The sequence below is a fragment of the Oncorhynchus nerka genome, linkage group LG28, assembly GCF_034236695.1.
Source record: "Oncorhynchus nerka isolate Pitt River linkage group LG28, Oner_Uvic_2.0, whole genome shotgun sequence".
NCBI classification, from domain to species: domain Eukaryota; kingdom Metazoa; phylum Chordata; class Actinopteri; order Salmoniformes; family Salmonidae; genus Oncorhynchus; species Oncorhynchus nerka.
This window is the reverse complement of record NC_088423.1, coordinates 24,518,665-24,540,359: the sequence shown is the minus strand read 5'-3', so window position 1 is coordinate 24,540,359 and position 21,695 is coordinate 24,518,665. Positions and strand designations below refer to the sequence as shown.

Sequence of the window (21,695 nt, the reverse complement as noted above, 5' to 3'; positions counted from 1 at the left end):
CAAGTAGACATTCATCTTAAGGGAATTGCAGCTTTATGCAGGAGTCATCCACACCTTCTGAAAACAAAGTGCAATTGTGAAACATATTTCGTTAACCACATCGTAATGTCTATGTATGTCTTTGTAGGCTTCCTACCAAAATGGAGGGAACAGAGCATTGGTGCTAGTTGGAGAGTGATGATAAGAATGCAGTGTTACATTTCTGATTATAAAGCAGTGGTGTTCCCACTCTGCTTACGTACTGGGCTACACCAATCAACAAAGGCTCCACGCAACAATCGCTTGCATATTAATTTGATTTGCTTTTATAATGGGTGAAGCAGCCTACAGGTGTGATCTTGTGAAATTGGTTTAATTCCTAGGGTTCGTGTAAAGCAGAAATATAGAAAATATCAATTTAAAACATGTTTACATGTTCCTTCTCTTGGTCATATTGTCTGTCAATCATTAATCTCTTGCTCTAGTAGGTGATATTACAGTGTTAACATGCGTTTCACTGAATTTGATGCATTTGCATCTGTGTAGGTGCTTCTTCAAAGTGGTGGTATGCTACCAGTCTCAAAGTACAGGCACTCAGATTGCAGTACAGGCACTCAGATTGATTCTAAATTCCCTTGTATCAAATTTTGGCAACCTGGGCTCAGGACTAGGTGTAACACAGTAAATATAATTCTGAGACACTCCAATGAGTATGAAATGTTACATTTTGTGTGGTATGTAATAATGTGTGTATGTCCATCACCCTCTTCGTAAAATATGTTATCAATTGCAATCTACACATTATGTTACGAATTTTCAAAATGTATTATATATTATTATTCGACCATGCTGGTCATTTATGAACATTTGAACATCTTGGCCATGTTCTGTTATAATCTCCACCCGGCACAGCCAGAAGAGGACTGGCCACCCACATAGCCTGGTTCCTCTCTAGGTTTCTTCCTAGGTTTTGGCCTTTCTAGGGAGTTTTTCCTAGCCACCGTGCTTCTACACCTGCATTGCTTGCTGTTTGGGGTTTTAGGCTGGGTTTCTGTACAGCACTTTGAGATATCAGCTGATGTACGAAGGGCTATATAAATAAATTTGATTTGATTTGATGTTACGAACTCCAATTTGTGTGGCAAACGTTAGCTAGGTGGCTAACAATAAAATTAGCTAGGGGTTAGGGGTTAAGGTTAGGCTTAAGGTTAGTCATTAAGTTAAAGGGTTAGGGGGAGGGTTAGATAACATGCTAGGTAGTTGTAAAAAAATGTAAGTAGTTGTAAAGTAGCTAATTAGCTCAAATGCAAAAGTTGTCTGTGATGATATTTAACACACAACCTTTAGGTTGCTAGACATTCACGTCACACGTCTACATGTCCACCCCGACCGACCACCCTACTTTAGTTTTTGCCTTAAGCAGCCTTCTGTAACCATACCAAATGTAACATAATACTAATTTGAGTGTCTCGGATTTACATTTACTGTATTACGTCTACTCTATGAGACCAGGCTGTATATGATGGTTGAGTCCAACTCTTTTTTTGTTGGATACAGGCTCCCTCTACTCTTCCCTCTCTTGCAATCTCGTAGTAGCCCACAGTACACATTCTTGCTATCCTTGGATCAAGGAAACCTATTTGGGTCTCTGCTCGTCAATCTCGTATCTCTGCAGTAGCATTTCTTGATGATATGAGAGCTAATATAGGCGAATCCCTGCACCATAGGCGTCACATCTTCTTGCCAAAGCTGGATCTCTATGTATTTTTGTGATCGTTGAACAAAACCCAAGAAACCGGGGGCTGCGTGGAATAACAACGAACATGACTGCGATGGGGAAATTTAAGCATACCCTGCTTATTTTTGCATGTCTGATCACCGCAGCTAACGGTAAGTTAAAATCCTTTCCATATGTGGGGTTTGCTCTATAGAGACGTGACTGTGTCATACATCTAATCTGACGTTTAATAGTTTGAGAAAAACTTGCATGTATGCAATATATCCAGAGCCAAAACGTTTCTCAATTAGCCTACGGTGATTATTAAACGCCTGATGAATGACGGTGACTATTTATTGTCTTTTCATGGTAGTCTATTGACAATTGATCATTTGGGCATAATTTCAGTTTTTATATGTGCTTTTGACTGAAACCTGACGTCGGTCTCATTCTTGCATTTCCGAGAGAGACTGGCATGCCGTTGCACAAGTGCCTCATCAATAGCGCCTTTATGAGCATTTTACTTCTCCTCTGACAAGTGACTGCTCTCCAATGGTTTTAAGTGTTTTAAAAAGCCACATTCGTGTGAAAGAAACAATGGCAAAGGCTTGTGTCACTTTAGCCTAATCATGAAATCTCTGTGGAGGCCATCATTTCTATTAATATTCCTCCACTAGCCAAATTAAATTATTTGTTATCAGACTTATTTTTTGTTCTTTCACCATGGATTGTAAAACAATCCCTTCATGATTATACCAGTGGTTCTTATTCTCATGTACTTTTCATTGCCATCATTGGATTAATCATGTAGGCCTATATGGACATGTGTGTACTTCTTATTTGAAACTGTTTTGGATCCTAAAGATTCGTTTTTATTGATCACATCTGTACTTTCATGTAATTTAGTTTAAACAATGTCTCTATCTTTTAATGGTAAAGCATAGAAGTACAATGATGGGCAATTTGTGAATATTTGTAATGGTTCATGAATATTGCTAGTAATGAAAACACGTTGGTAACTTGGCAAATAGGCTATCATCAGTGTCGTTTTCTTTGTAATGCCTCTTAAAATGTCAGTTTCAATCACGTAGATGTACTGTAATTGAAGGGGGGGAACCAGTACTGAAGAGGGGAGGAGGTTGGGGGTAGAGTGAGATACAATATTGATCATAAGTTCAAGACTAAGTCTATAGTCGACTACAGTGGCCATTGTTGAATATTGAATATATATCAGTAGTATCTGTGGTCGTAGCTAGCTGGCTGCTACGCATTTCTGAACCAGATGTGCATTCCAATGTTGTTCTGACAATGGGCAGTAATGATAATGACATGCCTCAAATTCAGGTTCATAGGCTATTTCAATTGCTACAGTCTACCCTAACATCAACGTTAATCCCGGGAAAACCTTATGTAACACGTATTGACAAGGGAGGCTCACTGCATAGTTTGTTGTAACATCTGAATATTTAATTATTCACACAAGTGATTCAACATCGTATCTCTTATGTCATTAAAACTAGGCCGTTGTGACAACAGACTGTTACATAGCAGGCTTAGCAGCATATGACTATGACTATTGCTGTTTGTGTATGACAATTGTTCTGTAGCAGCCTCAATGTTTGTCTTAAGTAGTAAGGCCATGGAATTGCACATGCGGGCATAAAGGACATCATGCTGCTTGCCTAGCGAGTACCACTTTTATGGACTCGTCTCACAGTGAGGCTCGATCCGAGGACCTCTGCCTTGCTAGCACACGTGACTGCCTTCCCAAAGCATTTTACCAGTCGCGCCACACAGAACGCTAGTCATTCAGAGACACAAGTGGGGACACTTCAGTCTGAGGTGTAAGTTACACATCCCCATGTGCAACACAGGCTATATGTTTCTAAACTGATGAGTGTCTGAACCTCTGAACACAACACCCTCAGCACGCTTACAGGTCATAGGCCTACCTCCTGGCAAAGGGTAAACCCCAGACTCCAATTAATAATATTTTGACCCACAATTGATAGTGAAGTGCAGTTTCATCATACCTCCCACCTACACCCACCCAATCCTTTAGCCATATTAGGCAAGGTCCCATGTTTTTGCTGACATTCAAGTGGATTCTAGATGCATATACGGGCCATAAGGACAACTTCCACTGACTCTCGCAATACTTTGATCACATCCAATTCTACTAGATATCATTTAATGAATCATTCTTCAGAACTCACCCTTCACTGGCTAACTTGCAGATGTTTTTTTGATGCAGCAATTGCCCTACTCTCTCCTGTGCTGGTCACTTTATGTAGTGCAGCTGGCATCTCCATAGAAACAGAGAACTTTGTCCAAGTGGTTTATACTCATTGTAAGAATCTGGTTTGAAATGACACAATGACAGAGGTCAAAGATTTTTGTTGGACTCAGTAAGACTTTGTGATGGCCAGTGGTGTAAAGTACTTAAGTAAAAATAGTTTAAAGTACTAATTAAGTAGTTTTTTTGGGTATCTGTACTTTACTTTTATATTTTTACCAACTTTTACTTCACTACATTCCTAAAGAAAATAATATACTTTTTTTACTCCATACATTTTCCCTGACACCCAAAAGTAATCGTTACATTTTGACAGGAAAATGGTTAAATTCATGCACTCATCAAGAGAACATCCCTGGTCACACCTACTGCCTCTGATCTGGCAGACTCACTAAACACAAATGCTTTGTTTGTAAACTATGTCCGAGTGGTGGAGTGTGCCCCTGGCTATCCATCAATAATAAAAACGAATTAAAACTGTCCCATCTGGTTAGCTTAATATAAGGAATTTGAAATTATTTATACTTTAACTTTTAATACTTAAATATATTTGAGCAATTCCATTTACTTTCGATACTTAAGTATATTTAAAATCAAATACTTTTAGACCTTTACTCAAGTAGTATCTTACTGTGTGACTCACTTTTACTTGAGTCATTTTCTGTTAACATATCTTTTACTCAAGTATGAAAACTGAGTACTTTTTCCACCACTGGTGATGACTTCCTCTTACATTAGGCTAGCATCCTTCGTCATGGGATACTGTTAAAGAACGAGTTAAGGAGTCGCTTGGACAAAGTGGCATTGCGCCGGCAAGGCAGTTGCCATTAGATTATTCAGTCTCTCACCTTCATTATAGCATTGGTTTTCAAGTTCTTAAAGTTTCAGTGCCATATGCACAAGTACTGTAAAGTGAAATGCCTCTCTTGCCAGCTCTAAACCCAACAATGCAATAATCAATAACAATGTAATGTTAAAAATGACATAAGGTAGAACAAAAACACACAAGAGATAATAATAAGAACATGAGAAAGTAAGCAAGCATAATATATACGGTGTCAGTCAGTTCCAGTACCATATTTACAATGTGCAGGGATACAGGCGTCATAAAGGTAGATATGTAGATATGTATAGGGGTAATGTGACTAGGCATCAGGATATAAGATACCTGGTACTCATTTAGCCAGCCTGATATATTCATATGAAGCCTCTACTTTCTGCAGAGAGGGGCCTAATGTGCATGAATCATACGTCAAACACTAGTTTTTCAACTCCCATAATATTTAATTTTGAGTGATACGATTTCCAGAGGAATTAACAACGCTGCAGGCATTTTCAGTGGTTCCCAGGCTTGTGAAAGAAACATTTGTTTTGTCACAGCTGTGCCATCAGAGTTAATGACAATGCTGCATCTCAAAGTCATGTGGGGACTTTGGGCGGACATGGCCTAATTCATCTTTTTTTATCATGCAGGATGTTATAGATTATTCTAATAGAATGCCCCGTACACATTTCAGACCTATGTCATTGTAATGCCAATAATAAGTTTATGGTTAACAAATACATGTGTTTATTAATTTATCTTTCTATCTATAGGATAGAAAGTGAGATCCCTGATTCACAAAAATTCTAGTCTCAACTGTTTGCCTTATTCTGTAGACTACAATGCACAGATTGAGACCACCTATGGACTTTTTCCAAATGTTGTTGTGTTACGGCCTGAATTTAAGATTACATTTATATATTTTGTCACTGGCCTACAGACACACAACACCCCATAATGCCAAAGTGGTATTAAGTTTTTTGAAATGTTTACAAATGTATTCAAATGATAAACTGAAGTGTCTTGAGTCAATAAGTATTCAATCCCTTTGTTATGGCAAGCCTCAATGTGTTCAGGTGTTAACATTTGCTTAACAAGTCACATAGTAAGTTGCATGGACTCAGTGTGCAGTAATACATTATTTTTGAATGTCTACATCATCTCTGTACCCCACACATATAATGAATTATCTGTAAGGTCCCTCAGTCGAGCAGTGAATTTCAAACGCAGATTCAGCCACAAAGACCACAGGTTTTCAAATGTCTCGCAAAGAAGGGCACCTATAGGTATATCAACTCAGCATAAAAAGATGCTGTCAACTGCATTTATTTTCAGCAAACTTAACATGTGTAAATATTTGTATGAACATAACAAGATTCAACAACTGAGACATAAACTGAACAAGTTCCACAGACATGTGACAAACAGAAATGGAATAATGTGTCCATGAACAAAGGGGGATCAAAATCAAAAGTAACAGTCAATATCTGGTGTGGCCACCAGCTGCATTAAGTACTGCAGTGCATCTCCTCCTCATGGACTGCACCAGATTTGCCAGTTCTTGCTATGAGATGTTATCCCACTCTTCCACCAAGGCACCTGCAAGTTCCCAGACATTTCTGGGGGGAATGGCCCTAGCCCTAACACTCTGATCTAACAGGATCAGACGTGCTCAATGCGATTGAGATCCGGGCTCTGACATTCCTGTCTTGCAGGAAATCATGCACAGAACGAGCAGTATGGCTGGTGGCATTGTCATGCTGGAGGGTCATGTCAGGATGAGCCTGTAGGAAGGGTACCACATGAGGGAGAAGGATGTCTTCCCTGTAATGCACAGCGTTGAGATTTCTTGCAATGACAACAAGCTCAGTCCAATGATGCTGTGACACACCACCCCAGACCATAACGGACCCTCCACCTCCAAATTGATCCCGCTCCAGAGTACAGGCCTTGGCATAACGCTCATTCCTTCGACAATAAACGCGAATCCGACCATCACCCCTGGTGAGACAAAACCGCGACTCGTCAGTGAAGAGCACTTTTTGCCAGTCCTGTCTGGTCCAGCAACAGTGGGTTTGTGCCCATAGTCGACGTTGTTGCCGGTAATGTCTGGTGAGGACCTGCCTTACAACAGGCCTATAAGCCCTAAGTCCAGCCTCTCTCAGCCTATTGCAGATAGTCTGAGCACTGATGGAGGGATTGTGCGTTCTTGGTGTGACTCGGGCAGTTGTTGTTGCCATCTGTACCTGTCCCGCAGGTGTGATGTTTGGATGTACTGATCCTGTGCAGATGTTGTTACACGTGGTCTGCCACTGCGAGGACAATCAGCTGTCCATCCTGTCTCCCTGTAGCGCTGTCTTTGGCGTCTCTCAGTACGGACATAGCAATTTATTGCCCTGACCACATCTGCAGTCCTCATGCCTCCTTGCAGCATGCCTAAGGCACGTTCACGCAGATGTGTTTTTCAGAGTCAGTCGAAAGGCCTCTTTAGTGTCATCAGTTTTCATAACTGTGACCTTAATTGCCTACCGTCTGTAAGCTGTTCGTGTCTAAACTACCGTTCCAGAGGTGCATGTTCATTAATTGTTTATGGTTCATTGAACAAGCATGGTAAACAGAGTTTAAACCCTTTACAGTGAAGATCTGTGAAGTTATTAGGATTTTTACGAATTATCTTGGAAAGACAGGATCCTGATAAAGGGACATTTCTTTTTTTACTGAGTTTAGGTAAAAAAAAATGTAAACATTGAATATCCCTTTGAGCATGGTGAAGTTTTTAATTATACTTTGGTATGTATCAATTCACCCAGTCACTACAAAGATGTTTTTATATTTTTTTATTTGTATTTTTAAAAATCTTTATTTAACCAGGCAAGTCAATTAAGAACACATTCTTATTTTCAATGACGGCCTGGGGACAGTGGGTTAACTGCCTGTTCAGGGGCAGAATGACAGATTTGTACCTTGTCAGCTCGGGGGTTTGAACTCGCAACCTTCCGGTTACTAGTCCAATGCTCTAACCACTAGGCTACCCTGCCGGCCCAGGCATCCTTCCTAACTCAGTTGCTGGAGAGGAAGGAAACTGCTCAGGGATTTCACCATGAGGCCAATGGTGACGTTAAAACAATTACAGAGTTTAATGACTGTGATAGGAGAAACTGAGGATCAACGTCATTGTAGTTAATCCACAATATTAACCTAATTGACAGAGTGAAAAAGAGGAATCCTGTACAGAATAAAAAATATTCCAAAAGATGTATCCTGTTTGCAACAAGGCACTAAAGTAATATGCACTTTTTGAGAAATACAAATACAATACATTACTGAGTATCCATATTTTCAAGCATAGTGGTGGCGGCATCATGTTATGGGTATGCTTGTAATCGTCAAGGACTGGGGAGTTTTTCAGGTTAAAAAAAGAAACTGAATGGAACTAAGTACAGGCTAAACCTGAAAACCTGTTGCAGTCTGCTTTCCACCAGACACTGGGAGGACAATAACCTAAAACCAGGCCAAATCGACACGAGTTGCTTATCAAGAACACAGTGAATGTTCCTGAGTGGGCGAGTTACAGTTTTGACTTAAATCTGCTTTCAAATCTATGGAAAGACTTGAAAATGGTTGTCTAACAATGATCAACAACCAATTTTACAGAGTTTGAAGAATTATGAAATTAATAAATGTGCAAATATTGTACAATCCAAGCTCTCAGAGTCTAACCCAGAAAGACTCGCAGCTGTAATCGCTGCCACAGGTGTTTCTAACATGTATTGACTCAGGGGTGTGAATACTTATGTAAATGAGATATTTTGGAATTTAATTATCAATAAATGTGAAAACATTCCCTCCTTCCAAAATTAACTTTGTCATTATGGGTTATTGTGTGTAGATGGGTGAGAATGAAAATCGATTTAATCCATTTTGAATTCGGGCTGTAACAAAATGTGGAATACGTCAAGGGCTATGAATACTTCTTGAAGGCACTGTATGTAGGGAACATCTTAAAAATCAATTTGATGCAATTATTTGCCAGTATATGCTTAAAACCTTTAAGTGTATTGATATTGTAAACAAAGGTGAAATTACTGTAAAGCCTATTTGCACTGAGGCAGGGTGCGGGGTTGTAATACAAGCAGGGTGGTAGCTTAATTTACCAACATAATACAGGCCATCTTGTGCATGTTTGATTGTCCAAGGCAGATTCATGGTGACAATTAGATTAGAGTCGTTGCTTAACTACAAGACATTGTGAATCCGTCAGACCACAAACCTTGCATGCAAATGTGACATTCTAGAATATAGACATTGATGGGGAGGGAATGCAGTCATAGAAAGGCACTTTTTTTATTCAAACAAGACTGACCTGTTTGAATTGTGAAACGGCCTAATTAAGCAGAAATATTGCCATGATCAGAAATGTAGTGTCAGTCCTTTACTTCATTTTTGTTTCTTGAATGTAGAAACTGGATATTTTCCTGTTAATGGCTATAGTCTATGTACAAATTATTATACAATAATGAACATGACTTAAAAATAGTCTTGATTGGGCATAGTTCAGATAGTTTTGAAGAGCTCTAACCTACATTTCAAAGAGATGTCTAGCCATTTCCGCAATGGAGCCAGTGAATCAGTTATGTGCTTGCATCAGCATGAACACTCATGAAACTCTATTGAATCTTTACTGCCTGCTATTTTGTATAATAGTATTTCTTCTACTATGGCACTTTTCAAGACACACTTACTATAAAACAAAGGCTATACATGTAATTTATTGATGGTGCTTTTTACACATATGTATACTAACTACTTTGAGTTTTGTGACTGATTCTGGAACATGTACATATAATTGTTTTACAAGGAAAAATAATAATCTACAATAATAATCTACAATTCTTAGAAGAGGCAAGATGCATAGCTGTCCATGCCATTTTAGACTCTAAATTGTGTAATCAGTCAAATAGATTCCTATTTATAGTTACAGTGCTTTGCAAAAGTATTCAGCCCCCTTGGCATTTTTCCTGTTTTGTTGCATTACAATCTCTAATTTGAATTGATTTTTATTTGGATTTTATGTCATGGACATAAAAAAATACAAAATGGAAAAGTGTTGCGTGCATATGTATTCACCCCCTTTGCTATGATGCAACTAAATAAGATCTGGTGCAACCAATTACCTCCAGAAGTCATATAATTAGTTACATAAAGTCCACCTGTCTGAAATCTAAGTGTCACATGATCTGTCACATGATCTCAGTATATATATATACACACCTGTTCTGAAAGGCCCCAGAGTCTGCAACTCCACTAATCAAGGGGAACCACCAAGTAAGCGGCACCATGAAGACCAAGGAGCTTTCCAAACAGGTCAGGGACAAAGCTGTGGCGAAGTACAGATCAGGGTTGGGTTATAAAAAAATATCAGAAACTTTGAACATCCCAAGGAGCACCATTAAATCCATTATTTAAAAAATTGACAGAATTTGGCACCACAACAAACCTGCCAAGAGAGGGCCGCCCACCAAAACTCACGAACCAGGCAAGGAGGGCATTAATCAGAGAGGCAACAAAGAGGCAAAAGATAACCCTGAAGGAGCTGCAAAGCTCCACAGCAGAGATTGGAGTATCTGTCCTTAGGACCACTTTAAACCGTACACTCCACAGACCTGGGCTTTACGGAAAGGTGGCCAGAAAAAAAGTCATTGCTGAAAGACAAAAACAAGCAAACACATTTGGTGTTCGCCAAAAGGCATGTGGGAGACTCCCCAAACATATGGAAGAAGGTACTCTGGTTAGATGAGACAAATTGAGCTTTTTGGCCATCAAGGAAAATGCTATATCTGGCACAAACCCAACACCTCTCAGCACCCCTAGAACCCACAGTGAAGCATGGTGGTGGCAGCATCATGCTGTGGGGATGTTTTTCATCGGCAGGGACTGGGAAACTGGTCAGAATTGAAGGACTGATGAATGGCTCTAAATACAGGGAAATTGTTGATGGAAACCTGTTTCAGTCTTCCAGAGACTGGGACAGAGGTTCACCTTCCAGCAGGACAATGACCCCAAGCATACTGCTAAAGCAACACTCAAGTGGTTTAAGGGGAAGCGAGCGGTCGCATCCGCGCTTCGGTCTGCTTCGGTCTGCAGGTTGTATAACTTTTCATTACATTTCATTATAGTACAACGGTTTGATTTGTCTAATCTTAGCAATTTCTTCTTAGCTAGCTACATAGCCGTCTTTGTTTCAAAGATAATTGCGTAATTATCGTATTTCGTCGTCCTCCTATCTGCCCAGCAGCTAGCCAGCTAGCAAACGTTCACCGTCTACCGTAGCACTGTAGTAACTATCACACTCAACTGAACGACTTGATTAGTGTAGTGTTAGCTAGCTACATAGTTGTCTTTGCTGTCTTCGTATCCAAGATAATTGTGTAGTTTAGAGTGTGTAGTCTTAGAGTGATTATCTTAATTTACCGAGGTTAGCTAGCCAGCTATTTGTCGTCCTTAACGTAGGAGTCACTCCTAGCTAGCCAACAGCTAGCCAACGTCTACTGAATAGAACTTTCGCATTCCGGTCGCATTCCGCTTCGCTCCACAGGTAGTATCACATTTTCATTTCATTTCATTACAGTCCCAACGGTGTGATTTGTTTGATCGTAGCTAGCTACATAGCTAGCTACATAGCAGTCTTTGTTTCAAAGATAATTGTGTAGTCTAGAGCGATTTTCTAGGTTAGCTAGCCAGCTATTGTCGTTCTTTTAACGCAACGTAACGTAATCAACACTGCTAGCTAGCCCCCGAATAGCAGCATTGTAGAAACTTTACACTCAACGGAACGACTTGATTAGTGTAGTGTCAACAACGCAGCCACTGCCAGCTAGCCTACAAAGTCAACAACGCAGCCACTGCCAGCTAGCCTACCTCAGCAGTACTGTATCATTTTAATCATTTTAGTCAATTAGATTCTTGCTACGTAAGCTTAACTTTCTGAACATTCGAGACGTGTAGTCCACTTGTCATTCCAATCTCCTTTGCATTAGCGTAGCCTATTCTCTAGCCTGTCAACTATGTGTCTGTCTATCCCTGTTCTCTCCTCTCTGCACAGACCATACAAACGCTCCACACCGCGTGGCCGCGGCCACCCTAATCTGGTGGTCCCAGCGCGCACGACCCACGTGGAGTTCCAGGTCTCCGGTAGCCTCTGGAACTGCCGATCTGCGGCCAACAAGGCAGAGTTCATCTCAGCCTATGCCTCCCTCCAGTCCCTCGACTTCTTGGCACTGACGGAATCATGGATCACCACAGACAACACCGCTACTCCTACTGCTCTCTCTTCGTCCGCCCACGTGTTCTCGCACACCCCGAGAGCTTCTGGTCAGCGGGGTGGTGGCACCGGGATCCTCATCTCTCCCAAGTGGTCATTCTCTCTTTCTCCCCTTACCCATCTGTCTATCGCCTCCTTTGAATTCCATGCTGTCACAGTTACCAGCCCTTTCAAGCTTAACATCCTTATCATTTATCGCCCTCCAGGTTCCCTCGGAGAGTTCATCAATGAGCTTGATGCCTTGATAAGCTCCTTTCCTGAGGACGGCTCACCTCTCACAGTTCTGGGCGACTTTAACCTCCCCACGTCTACCTTTGACTCATTCCTCTCTGCCTCCTTCTTTCCACTCCTCTCCTCTTTTGACCTCACCCTCTCACCTTCCCCCTACTCACAAGGCAGGCAATACGCTCGACCTCATCTTTACTAGATGCTGTTCTTCCACTAACCTCATTGCAACTCCCCTCCAAGTCTCCGACCACTACCTTGTATCCTTTTCCCTCTCGCTCTCATCCAACACTTCCCACACTGCCCCTACTCGGGTGGTATCGCGCCGTCCCAACCTTCGCTCTCTCTCCCCCGCTACTCTCTCCTCTTCCATCCTATCATCTCTTCCCTCTGCTCAAACCTTCTCCAACCTATCTCCTGATTCTGCCTCCTCAACCCTCCTCTCCTCCCTTTCTGCATCCTTTGACTCTCTATGTCCCCTATCCTCCAGGCCGGCTCGGTCCTCCCCTCCCGCTCCGTGGCTCGACGACTCATTGCGAGCTCACAGAACAGGGCTCCGGGCAGCCGAGCGGAAATGGAGGAAAACTTGCCTCCCTGCGGACCTGGCATCCTTTCACTCCCTCCTCTCTACATTTTCCTCCTCTGTCTCTGCTGCTAAAGCCACTTTCTACCACTCTAAATTCCAAGCATCTGCCTCTAACCCTAGGAAGCTCTTTGCCACCTTCTCCTCCCTCCTGAATCCTCCTCCCCCCCCCCCCCTCCCTCTCTGCAGATGACTTCGTCAACCATTTTGAAAAGAAGGTCGACGACATCCGATCCTCGTTTGCTAAGTCAAACGACACCGCTGGTTCTGCTCACACTGCCCTACCCTGTGCTCTGACCTCTTTCTCCCTCTCTCTCCAGATGACATCTCGCGTCTTGTGACGGCCGGCCGCCCAACAACCTGCCCGCTTGACCCTATCCCCTCCTCTCTTCTCCAGACCATTTCCGGTGACCTTCTCCCTTACCTCACCTCTCTCATCAACTCATCCCTGACCGCTGGCTACGTCCCTCCCGTCTTCAAGAGAGCGAGAGTTGCACCCCTTCTGAAAAAACCTACACTCGATCCCTCCGATGTCAACAACTACAGACCAGTATCCCTTCTTTCTTTTCTCTCCAAAACTCTTGAACGTGCCGTCCTTGGCCAGCTCTCCCGCTATCTCTCTCAGAATGACCTTCTTGATCCAAATCAGTCAGGTTTCAAGACTAGTCATTCAACTGAGACTGCTCTTCTCTGTATCACGGAGGCACTCCGCACTGCTAAAGCTAACTCTCTCTCCTCTGCTCTCATCCTTCTAGACCTATCGGCTGCCTTCGATACTGTGAACCATCAGATCCTCCTCTCCACCCTCTCCGAGTTGGGCATCTCCGGCGCGGCCCATGCTTGGATTGCGTCCTACCTGACAGGTCGCTCCTACCAGGTGGCGTGGCGAGAATCTGTCTCCTCACCACGCGCTCTCACCACTGGCGTCCCCCAGGGCTCTGTTCTAGGCCCTCTCCTATTCTCGCTATACACCAAGTCACTTGGCTCTGTCATAACCTCACATGGTCTCTCCTATCATTGCTATGCAGACGACACACAATTAATCTTCTCCTTTCCCCCTCTGATGACCAGGTGGCGAATCGCATCTCTGCATGTCTGGCAGACATATCAGTGTGGATGACGGATCACCACCTCAAGCTGAACCTCGGCAAGACGGAGCTGCTCTTCCTCCCGGGAAGGACTGCCCGTTCCATGATCTCGCCATCACGGTTGACAACTCCATCGTGTCCTCCTCCCAGAGCGCTAAGAACCTTGGCGTGATCCTGGACAACACCCTGTCGTTCTCAACTAACATCAAGGCGGTGGCCCGTTCCTGTAGGTTCATGCTCTACAACATCCGCAGAGTACGACCCTGCCTCACACAGGAAGCGGCGCAGGTCCTAATCCAGGCACTTGTCATCTCCCGTCTGGATTACTGCAACTCGCTGTTGGCTGGGCTCCCTGCCTGTGCCATTAAACCCCTACAACTCATCCAGAACGCCGCAGCCCGTCTGGTGTTCAACCTTCCCAAGTTCTCTCACGTCACCCCGCTCCTCCGCTCTCTCCACTGGCTTCCAGTTGAAGCTCGCATCCGCTACAAGACCATGGTGCTTGCCTACGGAGCTGTGAGGGGAACGGCACCTCAGTACCTCCAGGCTCTGATCAGGCCCTACACCCAAACAAGGGCACTGCGTTCATCCACCTCTGGCCTGCTCGCCTCCCTACCACTGAGGAAGTACAGTTCCCGCTCAGCCCAGTCAAAACTGTTCGCTGCTCTGGCCCCCAATGGTGGAACAAACTCCCTCACGACGCCAGGACAGCGGAGTCAATCACCACCTTCCGGAGACACCTGAAACCCCACCTCTTTAAGGAATACCTAGGATAGGATAAAGTAATCCTTCTCACCCCCCTCCCCCTTAAAAGACCTAGATGCACTATTGTAAAGTGGCTGTTCCACTGGATGTCATAAGGTGAAAGCACCAATTTGTAAGTCGCTCTGGATAAGAGCGTCTGCTAAATGACTTAAATGTAAATGTAAATGGGAAACATTTAAATGTCTTAGAATGGCCTAGTCAAGGCCCAGACATCAATCCAATTGAGAATCTGTGGTATGACTTAAAGATTGCTGTATACCAGCAGGAACCCATCCAACTTGAACGAGCCAGAGCAGTTTTGCCTTGAAGAATGGGCAAAACTCCCAGTGGCTAGATGTGCCAAGCTTATAGAGACATATCCAAAGAGACTTGCAGCTGTAATTGCTGCAAAAGGGGTCTCTACAAATTATTGACTTTGGGGGGGGGTGAATAGTTATGCACGCTCAAGTTCTGTTTTTAGTCTTATTTCTTGTTTGTTTCACAATAAAATACATTTTGCATTTTTAAAGTGGTAGGCATGTTGTGTAAATCAAATGATACAACCCCCCAAAAAATATATTTTAAATCCAGGTTGTAAGGCAACCAAATAGGAAAAATGCCAAGGGGGTGAATACTTTCTCAAGGCACTGTATATACTTTCCATTGAAAAATATTGATTGGACAGACGGATGCAAAGTTGAGAGCCAAAAGCATAAATTATTTAGCAGACAGCTGGCGCTATGTGGCAGCAGAATCTTTTATTTGGAGTTTGTGACAGCCACCTCATTTCCAAACACAAGGTAAATGGAGAGTTGTGACTTCGAAAATGGTTCCCTGTCCAGTTATTTCACTTCTTTGGGCACTAGGTCCGAGGCCCACTTATGCATTTAAAAGACCCCTCTTATAAACCACGTTTCCATTGACAGTTGTGCAAGTCAAGTAATACCGAAAAAAAACTAAAAATCACGACACCTGTGATGGAAACGTAAGTTTTGGTACAATTTTAGAAATGCTGGCAGATCATTTTTTTGTTCAACATGGTGGGATCTTTTGGTGTTGATAAAATTAATTATGCGAGAATGGCAGTGGAAACATCTTTATGCGCAAATATTGATATAATAATATATCAAATTAAACTTGGAGTCACGCGATGATATGGAGTGGTCCTCCAACTACGACTCGGGAAACCATGCAGTTTATTAGTCTGCAGATTAAATAAATTATGATGAACTTCACAGGGTGGTGAAAGTGCATGGTGATGAGCTTGATGCGCCTTTCTAATAAATATTGAGGGTCTTATTCTGGTGACATGATGATTGTTGCTTGACTGCCATTTCACAAATAAAAATATTCTCACTCTTATCCATACTCATCTCATCATGTAGATGAGCCTACTCGCACAGCCTACCCGCACTGTATCTGCAAGCTGTTGGATAGAGCACACGTGCCAAGACCAGAGTAGGCACATTTGCTATTTAACACAACAATTGTGACAAAACTATCAGTAGAGTTGAAAATGTAATGTAAAACATTGTATTTTAAATTTTTATTCAGCGCATGAAAACATAAGCATAAAAGTACATTGTGTGCACTAAGTCATCACACACTGATTTTCTTTATGCAACAAGTCAGTTTGGTGGAAACACATCCCTGTTGGGAAAATTCACGTTTTCTTTATGCGGATTGTAGAATACTTCCATGAAAATCTGTCGCTATTTGGATGGAAACCTAGCTATATATAACCAATAAGGCTATTTGCATTTCAAAGCAGACAGAGTCAGCAGAAATTGTGTTGCATTTTTCATCTTTTAATGTGATTTTAAGGTTATCGAAATCAGAGGCAGAATAAAAGAAAGGCTGGATGGCTTGGAACTCCAAAAATATGCATTTAAAGTTAGTGGCTGGTTGGCACAGTTTAGGGATGATATTGACATGTTGAAGTTGTTATCTCCCGTTTGGTGATTATCAGGATGTATGGTATATGACAATTAAAATGGTTATGTAGGCCACTCTGATTTTCAGAGGAGAAATGTAGCGCATTTAAAATGGATATGTCAACACTTTCTACAGACTCTGTGTACTGTTCAAATCAAATCAAACGTTATTTGTCACATGCGCCGAATACAACAAGTGTAGACCTTACCTTGAATTGCTTACTTACAAGCCCTTAACCAACAGTGCAGTTCAAGAAGAGTTATTATATATATTATAATATTTACCAAATAAACTAAACAAAAAAATTATAAAAAGTAACAATAAAATAACAAGGCTATATACAGGGGGTACCGGTACCGAGCCATTTGATTAATTGTTCAGTTGTCTTATTACCTGGGGGTAGAAGCTGTTAAGGAGACTTTTGGTCCTAGACTTGGCGCACCGGTACCGCTTACCGTGCAGTAGCAGAGAAAACAGTCTGACAATTTTATGGGCTTTCCTCTGACGCCGCCTATTATATAGGTCCTGGATGGCAGGAAGCTTGGCCCCAGTGATGTACTGGGCCGTACACACTACCCTCCATAGCGCATTACGGTCAGATTCCGAGGAGTTGCCATACCAGGCGGTGATGCAACCAGTGGAGCAACCATGCTCTCGATGGTGCAGCTGTAGAACTTTTTGAGGATCTGGGGACCCATGCCAAATCTTTTCAGTCTCCTGAGGGGGAAAAGGTTTTGTAGTGCCCTCTTCACGACTGTCTTGGTGTTTGGATCATGATAGTTCGCTGGTGATGTGGACACCAAGGAGCTTGAAACTAAACTCTCGACCCGCTCCACTACAGCCCTGTTGATGTTAGTGGGGGTTTTTTGGCCCTCCTTTTCCTGTAGTCCATGATCAGCTTCTTTGTCTTACATTGAGGGAGAGGTTGTTGTCCTGGCACCACATGGCCAGTTCTCTGACCTCCTCCCTATAGGCTGTCTCATTGTTGTCGGTAGTTCATTGGTGATGTGGTAGCACTGTTGTGTCGTCAGCAAACTTGACGCTGTTGGAGTCGTGTTTGGCCACGCAGTCGTGGGTGAACAGGGAGTCCAGGAGGGGACTAAGTAGGATCAGCGTGGCAGACGTGTTGTTGCCTACCCTTACAACCTGGGGCGGTTCTTTACATTGCCATGTGAGTGCAGTTCTTTGTGGTGGCTGTATGGTGGAGGAATACTCTATTGCTGCGATCATATTTAATCGGCTTTAAATGGACTGGGATTTCTGAAATAACCACTGGGAATTGTGAAATGTCCCACAGTCAATGTCATTTCAATGGTTGGAATGGAGGTGCTTTGGCATCAAGGCTCCAGTGGTGAGCAATATTATAGCTCCTCTACACCTGCATTGCTTGCTGTTTGGGGTTTTAGGCTGGGTTTCTGTACAGCACTTTGAGATATCAGCTGATGTACGAAGGGCTAAATAAATAAATTTGATTTGATTTGACCAGATAAGAGATGGACCGACCTTGCACCAGGTTAGACAGTTGTTTTGAGGCTTCAGTAACACACTTAAGGCATACAGATAATATGCATGATGATGCAGTCATCATACATTCTAAGAATGGTCAGCATTCAGATGAATCAACATTGCTACATGGAAAAACATAAAAGTCCAGGAAAAACTTATCGGCACTAGGTTTACTGTTGATAGATGCAAAACCATTCCTGACAGGGAGATATTTTACCTTCATTTAACTAGGCAAGTCAGTTAAGAACAAATTCTTATTTTCAATGACGGAAAACAGTGGGTTAACTGCCTGTTCAGGGGCAGAATGACAGATTTGTACCTTGTCAGCTCAGGCATTCGAACTTGCAACCTTTCGACGCACTAACCGCTAGGTTACCCTGCCACCCCATATAGGCTAGCTCTACTTAATATATCTTATGGCTGTCACTCAGGCTATTTATGGATAACCCTTTATAACTATGGATAACTATGGACATGTTCAAAGGGTTATGAGGCCCTGATGGGAAGTCTCATTGGTAGAGGTAGATGCTATAGTTCTGTAAAAATATTGTAATTCTATTTCATATGCATTATTTCTCCTTTGGTCTATTTTGAGATTCAGTGTATGGTAAACCCAGGGGGGTGAAGCCCAGGGTGCATATTAAACACAAGAACAATGAAGAACAATGTTTACCTGAATTCTCATGTGACTTTGCTGGGGCCGGTTGCTCCAGTTGGTTGTAAGTGGGTCGTAACTCTGTCCAATGCAAAATAGGCCTACTCCAAAAGAATAGAAATGTATGAAATATAGATGCAGGCCTACAGTATAGGAATAAGACAAACTGTATTACGATTGTTTAGCCTTTAGAATCCTCTTAACTAGTCAGATATGAAGAAATTCTCATGACCTCTCCTATAATTGGCTAAACGTTACCAACAGCGTTTCCTAATAAGGCAGTGTGCTAGCACTTCTTGAGTGACATCAGAACGTGAGAAAGAAAATGAGGTTGAGAATCAAGTGTGATGAATCCAGGCTAATTTCTGATCGCTATCTATAGCTATTAGACAGTACTACCTAATATATTGTGCTTTGTGAACAGCTGATCAAATTTTACAACCTGCGTGGAACAATGTTAGAATCATATTAGACACAAAGTATTTTTTGCGTAAAAGCGGTTTTGTCAGTAATGTCACGGTTATCAGTGACTATCTAGCTAAATCAAAGTTGAGCACTTTCAGTAGCATATTGGCTAAAATCAGCACTTTAAAAAAATTTAAGAAAAAACAAACAAAATATATTTAACAAGCATTAGATTAAGTTTAATAAGCAACATATTTAGAGATCAAATCCCTCTTCCTTACAAGTCGTAGGCCTACGTCTTTCCAAAAATACAGCATAAAAGAACACATACAGGAAATTGTAATTCTTCTCACCCATCCTGATTGCACTGCAGAAAGTGGCTCAGTGTAAATAAATCATTTATTTGGTCAAATGGGAAGAGAATACTGTAGACATCTGATTTGAATGAAGGAAATAATTTAGCAAAAATGTAGATAGTCCATTAACTCATGCACTTAACAGCTCTGCAATATGTAGTCAGTGAGAGAATCATAATCAGACATCACACCCAACAACATTCTGGTGATTTACCCTAAACAAAAGTTCTCATGAATGATGCTTGGCCTAATGTACATTTACATCAATGTGTTTACTCCTGCTGCAATTACAGCCATCAGTATTGGACATTATCATTTGTGTTTAGCTTACCTGAATGCGCAATTAGCAATGGAGTATTAGTCCTATATCGCACATCAGCGATATTGGACTCACCTGGACTCACTCATCACCTGTTTATTACCTCCCCTATATTTGTCAGTTCCCTTGCTCTGTTCCCTGCTGCTGCATTAATTATTTTTTGTCTATATTACTCGTTTGCTGACGCTGTTCCTGTCTCATTCCATGTCCGTTCAATATTAAATGTTTCACTCCCCGTACCTGCTTCGTCTCCAGCGTCATGTATGTGACATTAGAGACTGAAAACTTTACATCATTGGCTGTTTAGGATAGACCATAGACCTAACAATTGGTTGTCAACTTTCTGACAACTTCTAAGGATGTATAATTATCTTTAAAGGCTTCACCCATCATTTTAAATTGGTACATCTTACAGTAGTCATGCAAAATAGAAACTGCAGTCTCTCTCTCTACACATAGTCTGCTATGTATCAACAGGTAAGAATCATCACGTGATAAAAAAAAAACTGTGGTGTTCTGGATAATTCTTTGACACCTTCAATAGAGAACTGAGGACAACTGCAGTGTTTGACAATAGAAAATAACAGGCATTGTGTTATGTTGTACATGCAGCACAGATGCATTGACAGTAATTGGAGCCAAATATCTAAGGGTAGGGTATCTCACAAAGAAAAGCTTTAGTAGAGTCTTACATGAAGTAACACTTCAACAAAATGCCAGCAACCTAATCAAAATTCTCTAAAGGGCAAAATATTGCCAAAAATAGGAGTTGCCAGCTGCTTGGTATTTGACATTTACCATTTGAAGGTGGATTTTACTGGACTATTGCAACTTTCTCCTCAAAACTATGTGGGCATATTTCAAATATTGTACTATCTTAAAGTAATTACCCACTGAAAATTGCACATTCTGTTAACTCATATACAAAGAAGGTTTTTGACTCGTCCTCTACTCGTATGTGGCCAAAACATGAAGAATATATATATATATATATATATATATTAAAACACCTCAAACAGACCATTTAGAAATGCTTGCTATTTCCTCATCGAACATGATGTCATCTCCCTGAAGAGGATGAGCTGGCCAATCAGCTGTCTACTTGTATGAATATTTCTTATGACCTGTATAAGCCCACAACATTGTTGTTGGGTTATGCCCACAACATTTCAACACATAAAAGCTGCTTGAAAGCTCATGTTGTAAGTAATTATAGGTCATATTTTATAGAACTCTGGAAACACTGCAGTTAATTTAAAATGTGAAACTTTTTTGTGAAAGTATTTTAGAAATACCACGATGCACTATAGACCCACAATCGTTTGGTCGACTGAAGTTCCTTTCAGTGTGCTGGAGTTTACATCACAGGGACTTAGAGAAACAATGGTTATAGTAGTTATACTATAAGGTGTTCTGATTGACTTCTCCAGACTAGGCCTACATTATTCAGTTCTCCTTCCCAAATGACTGACTGACTATTTTACCTCCTGAAAAATAATAGGAAAATACAAACCTAATGGTAGGTAGCACTGATGTGAGCTGTGAGATGAATGCCCAGATATAATTTGATTTCTCACAGTAAAAAACAGTGATAGTGACACCCACCTATTGGCATGTTTGCAGTTAGAAATGAAACTTGGACCACATCCATTTTTGTAACAATTCAACTATGGCCACGCTTCCATGATTAAGAACACGAGCTTGGTTTGAGATATCAGTCTGTTGGATACTGTAGATCTCAAT

At 41.7% G+C, this 21,695-nt stretch overlaps 1 protein-coding gene across 1 annotated transcript in view; it reads left to right on the top strand.

The window, feature by feature from the left end:
• Nucleotides 1-1,644: 1,644 nt before the first annotated feature.
• The window catches only part of LOC115113847 (CUB and sushi domain-containing protein 1-like), a 494,033-nt gene continuing 473,982 nt past the window's right edge, over nucleotides 1,645-21,695 (top strand). The window contains exon 1 of the mRNA XM_029641828.2: nucleotides 1,645-1,869. Within this exon, the coding sequence (XP_029497688.2) occupies nucleotides 1,803-1,869 (67 nt within the window). The 5' untranslated portion in view covers nucleotides 1,645-1,802. The remainder of the gene's footprint in view (nucleotides 1,870-21,695) is intronic.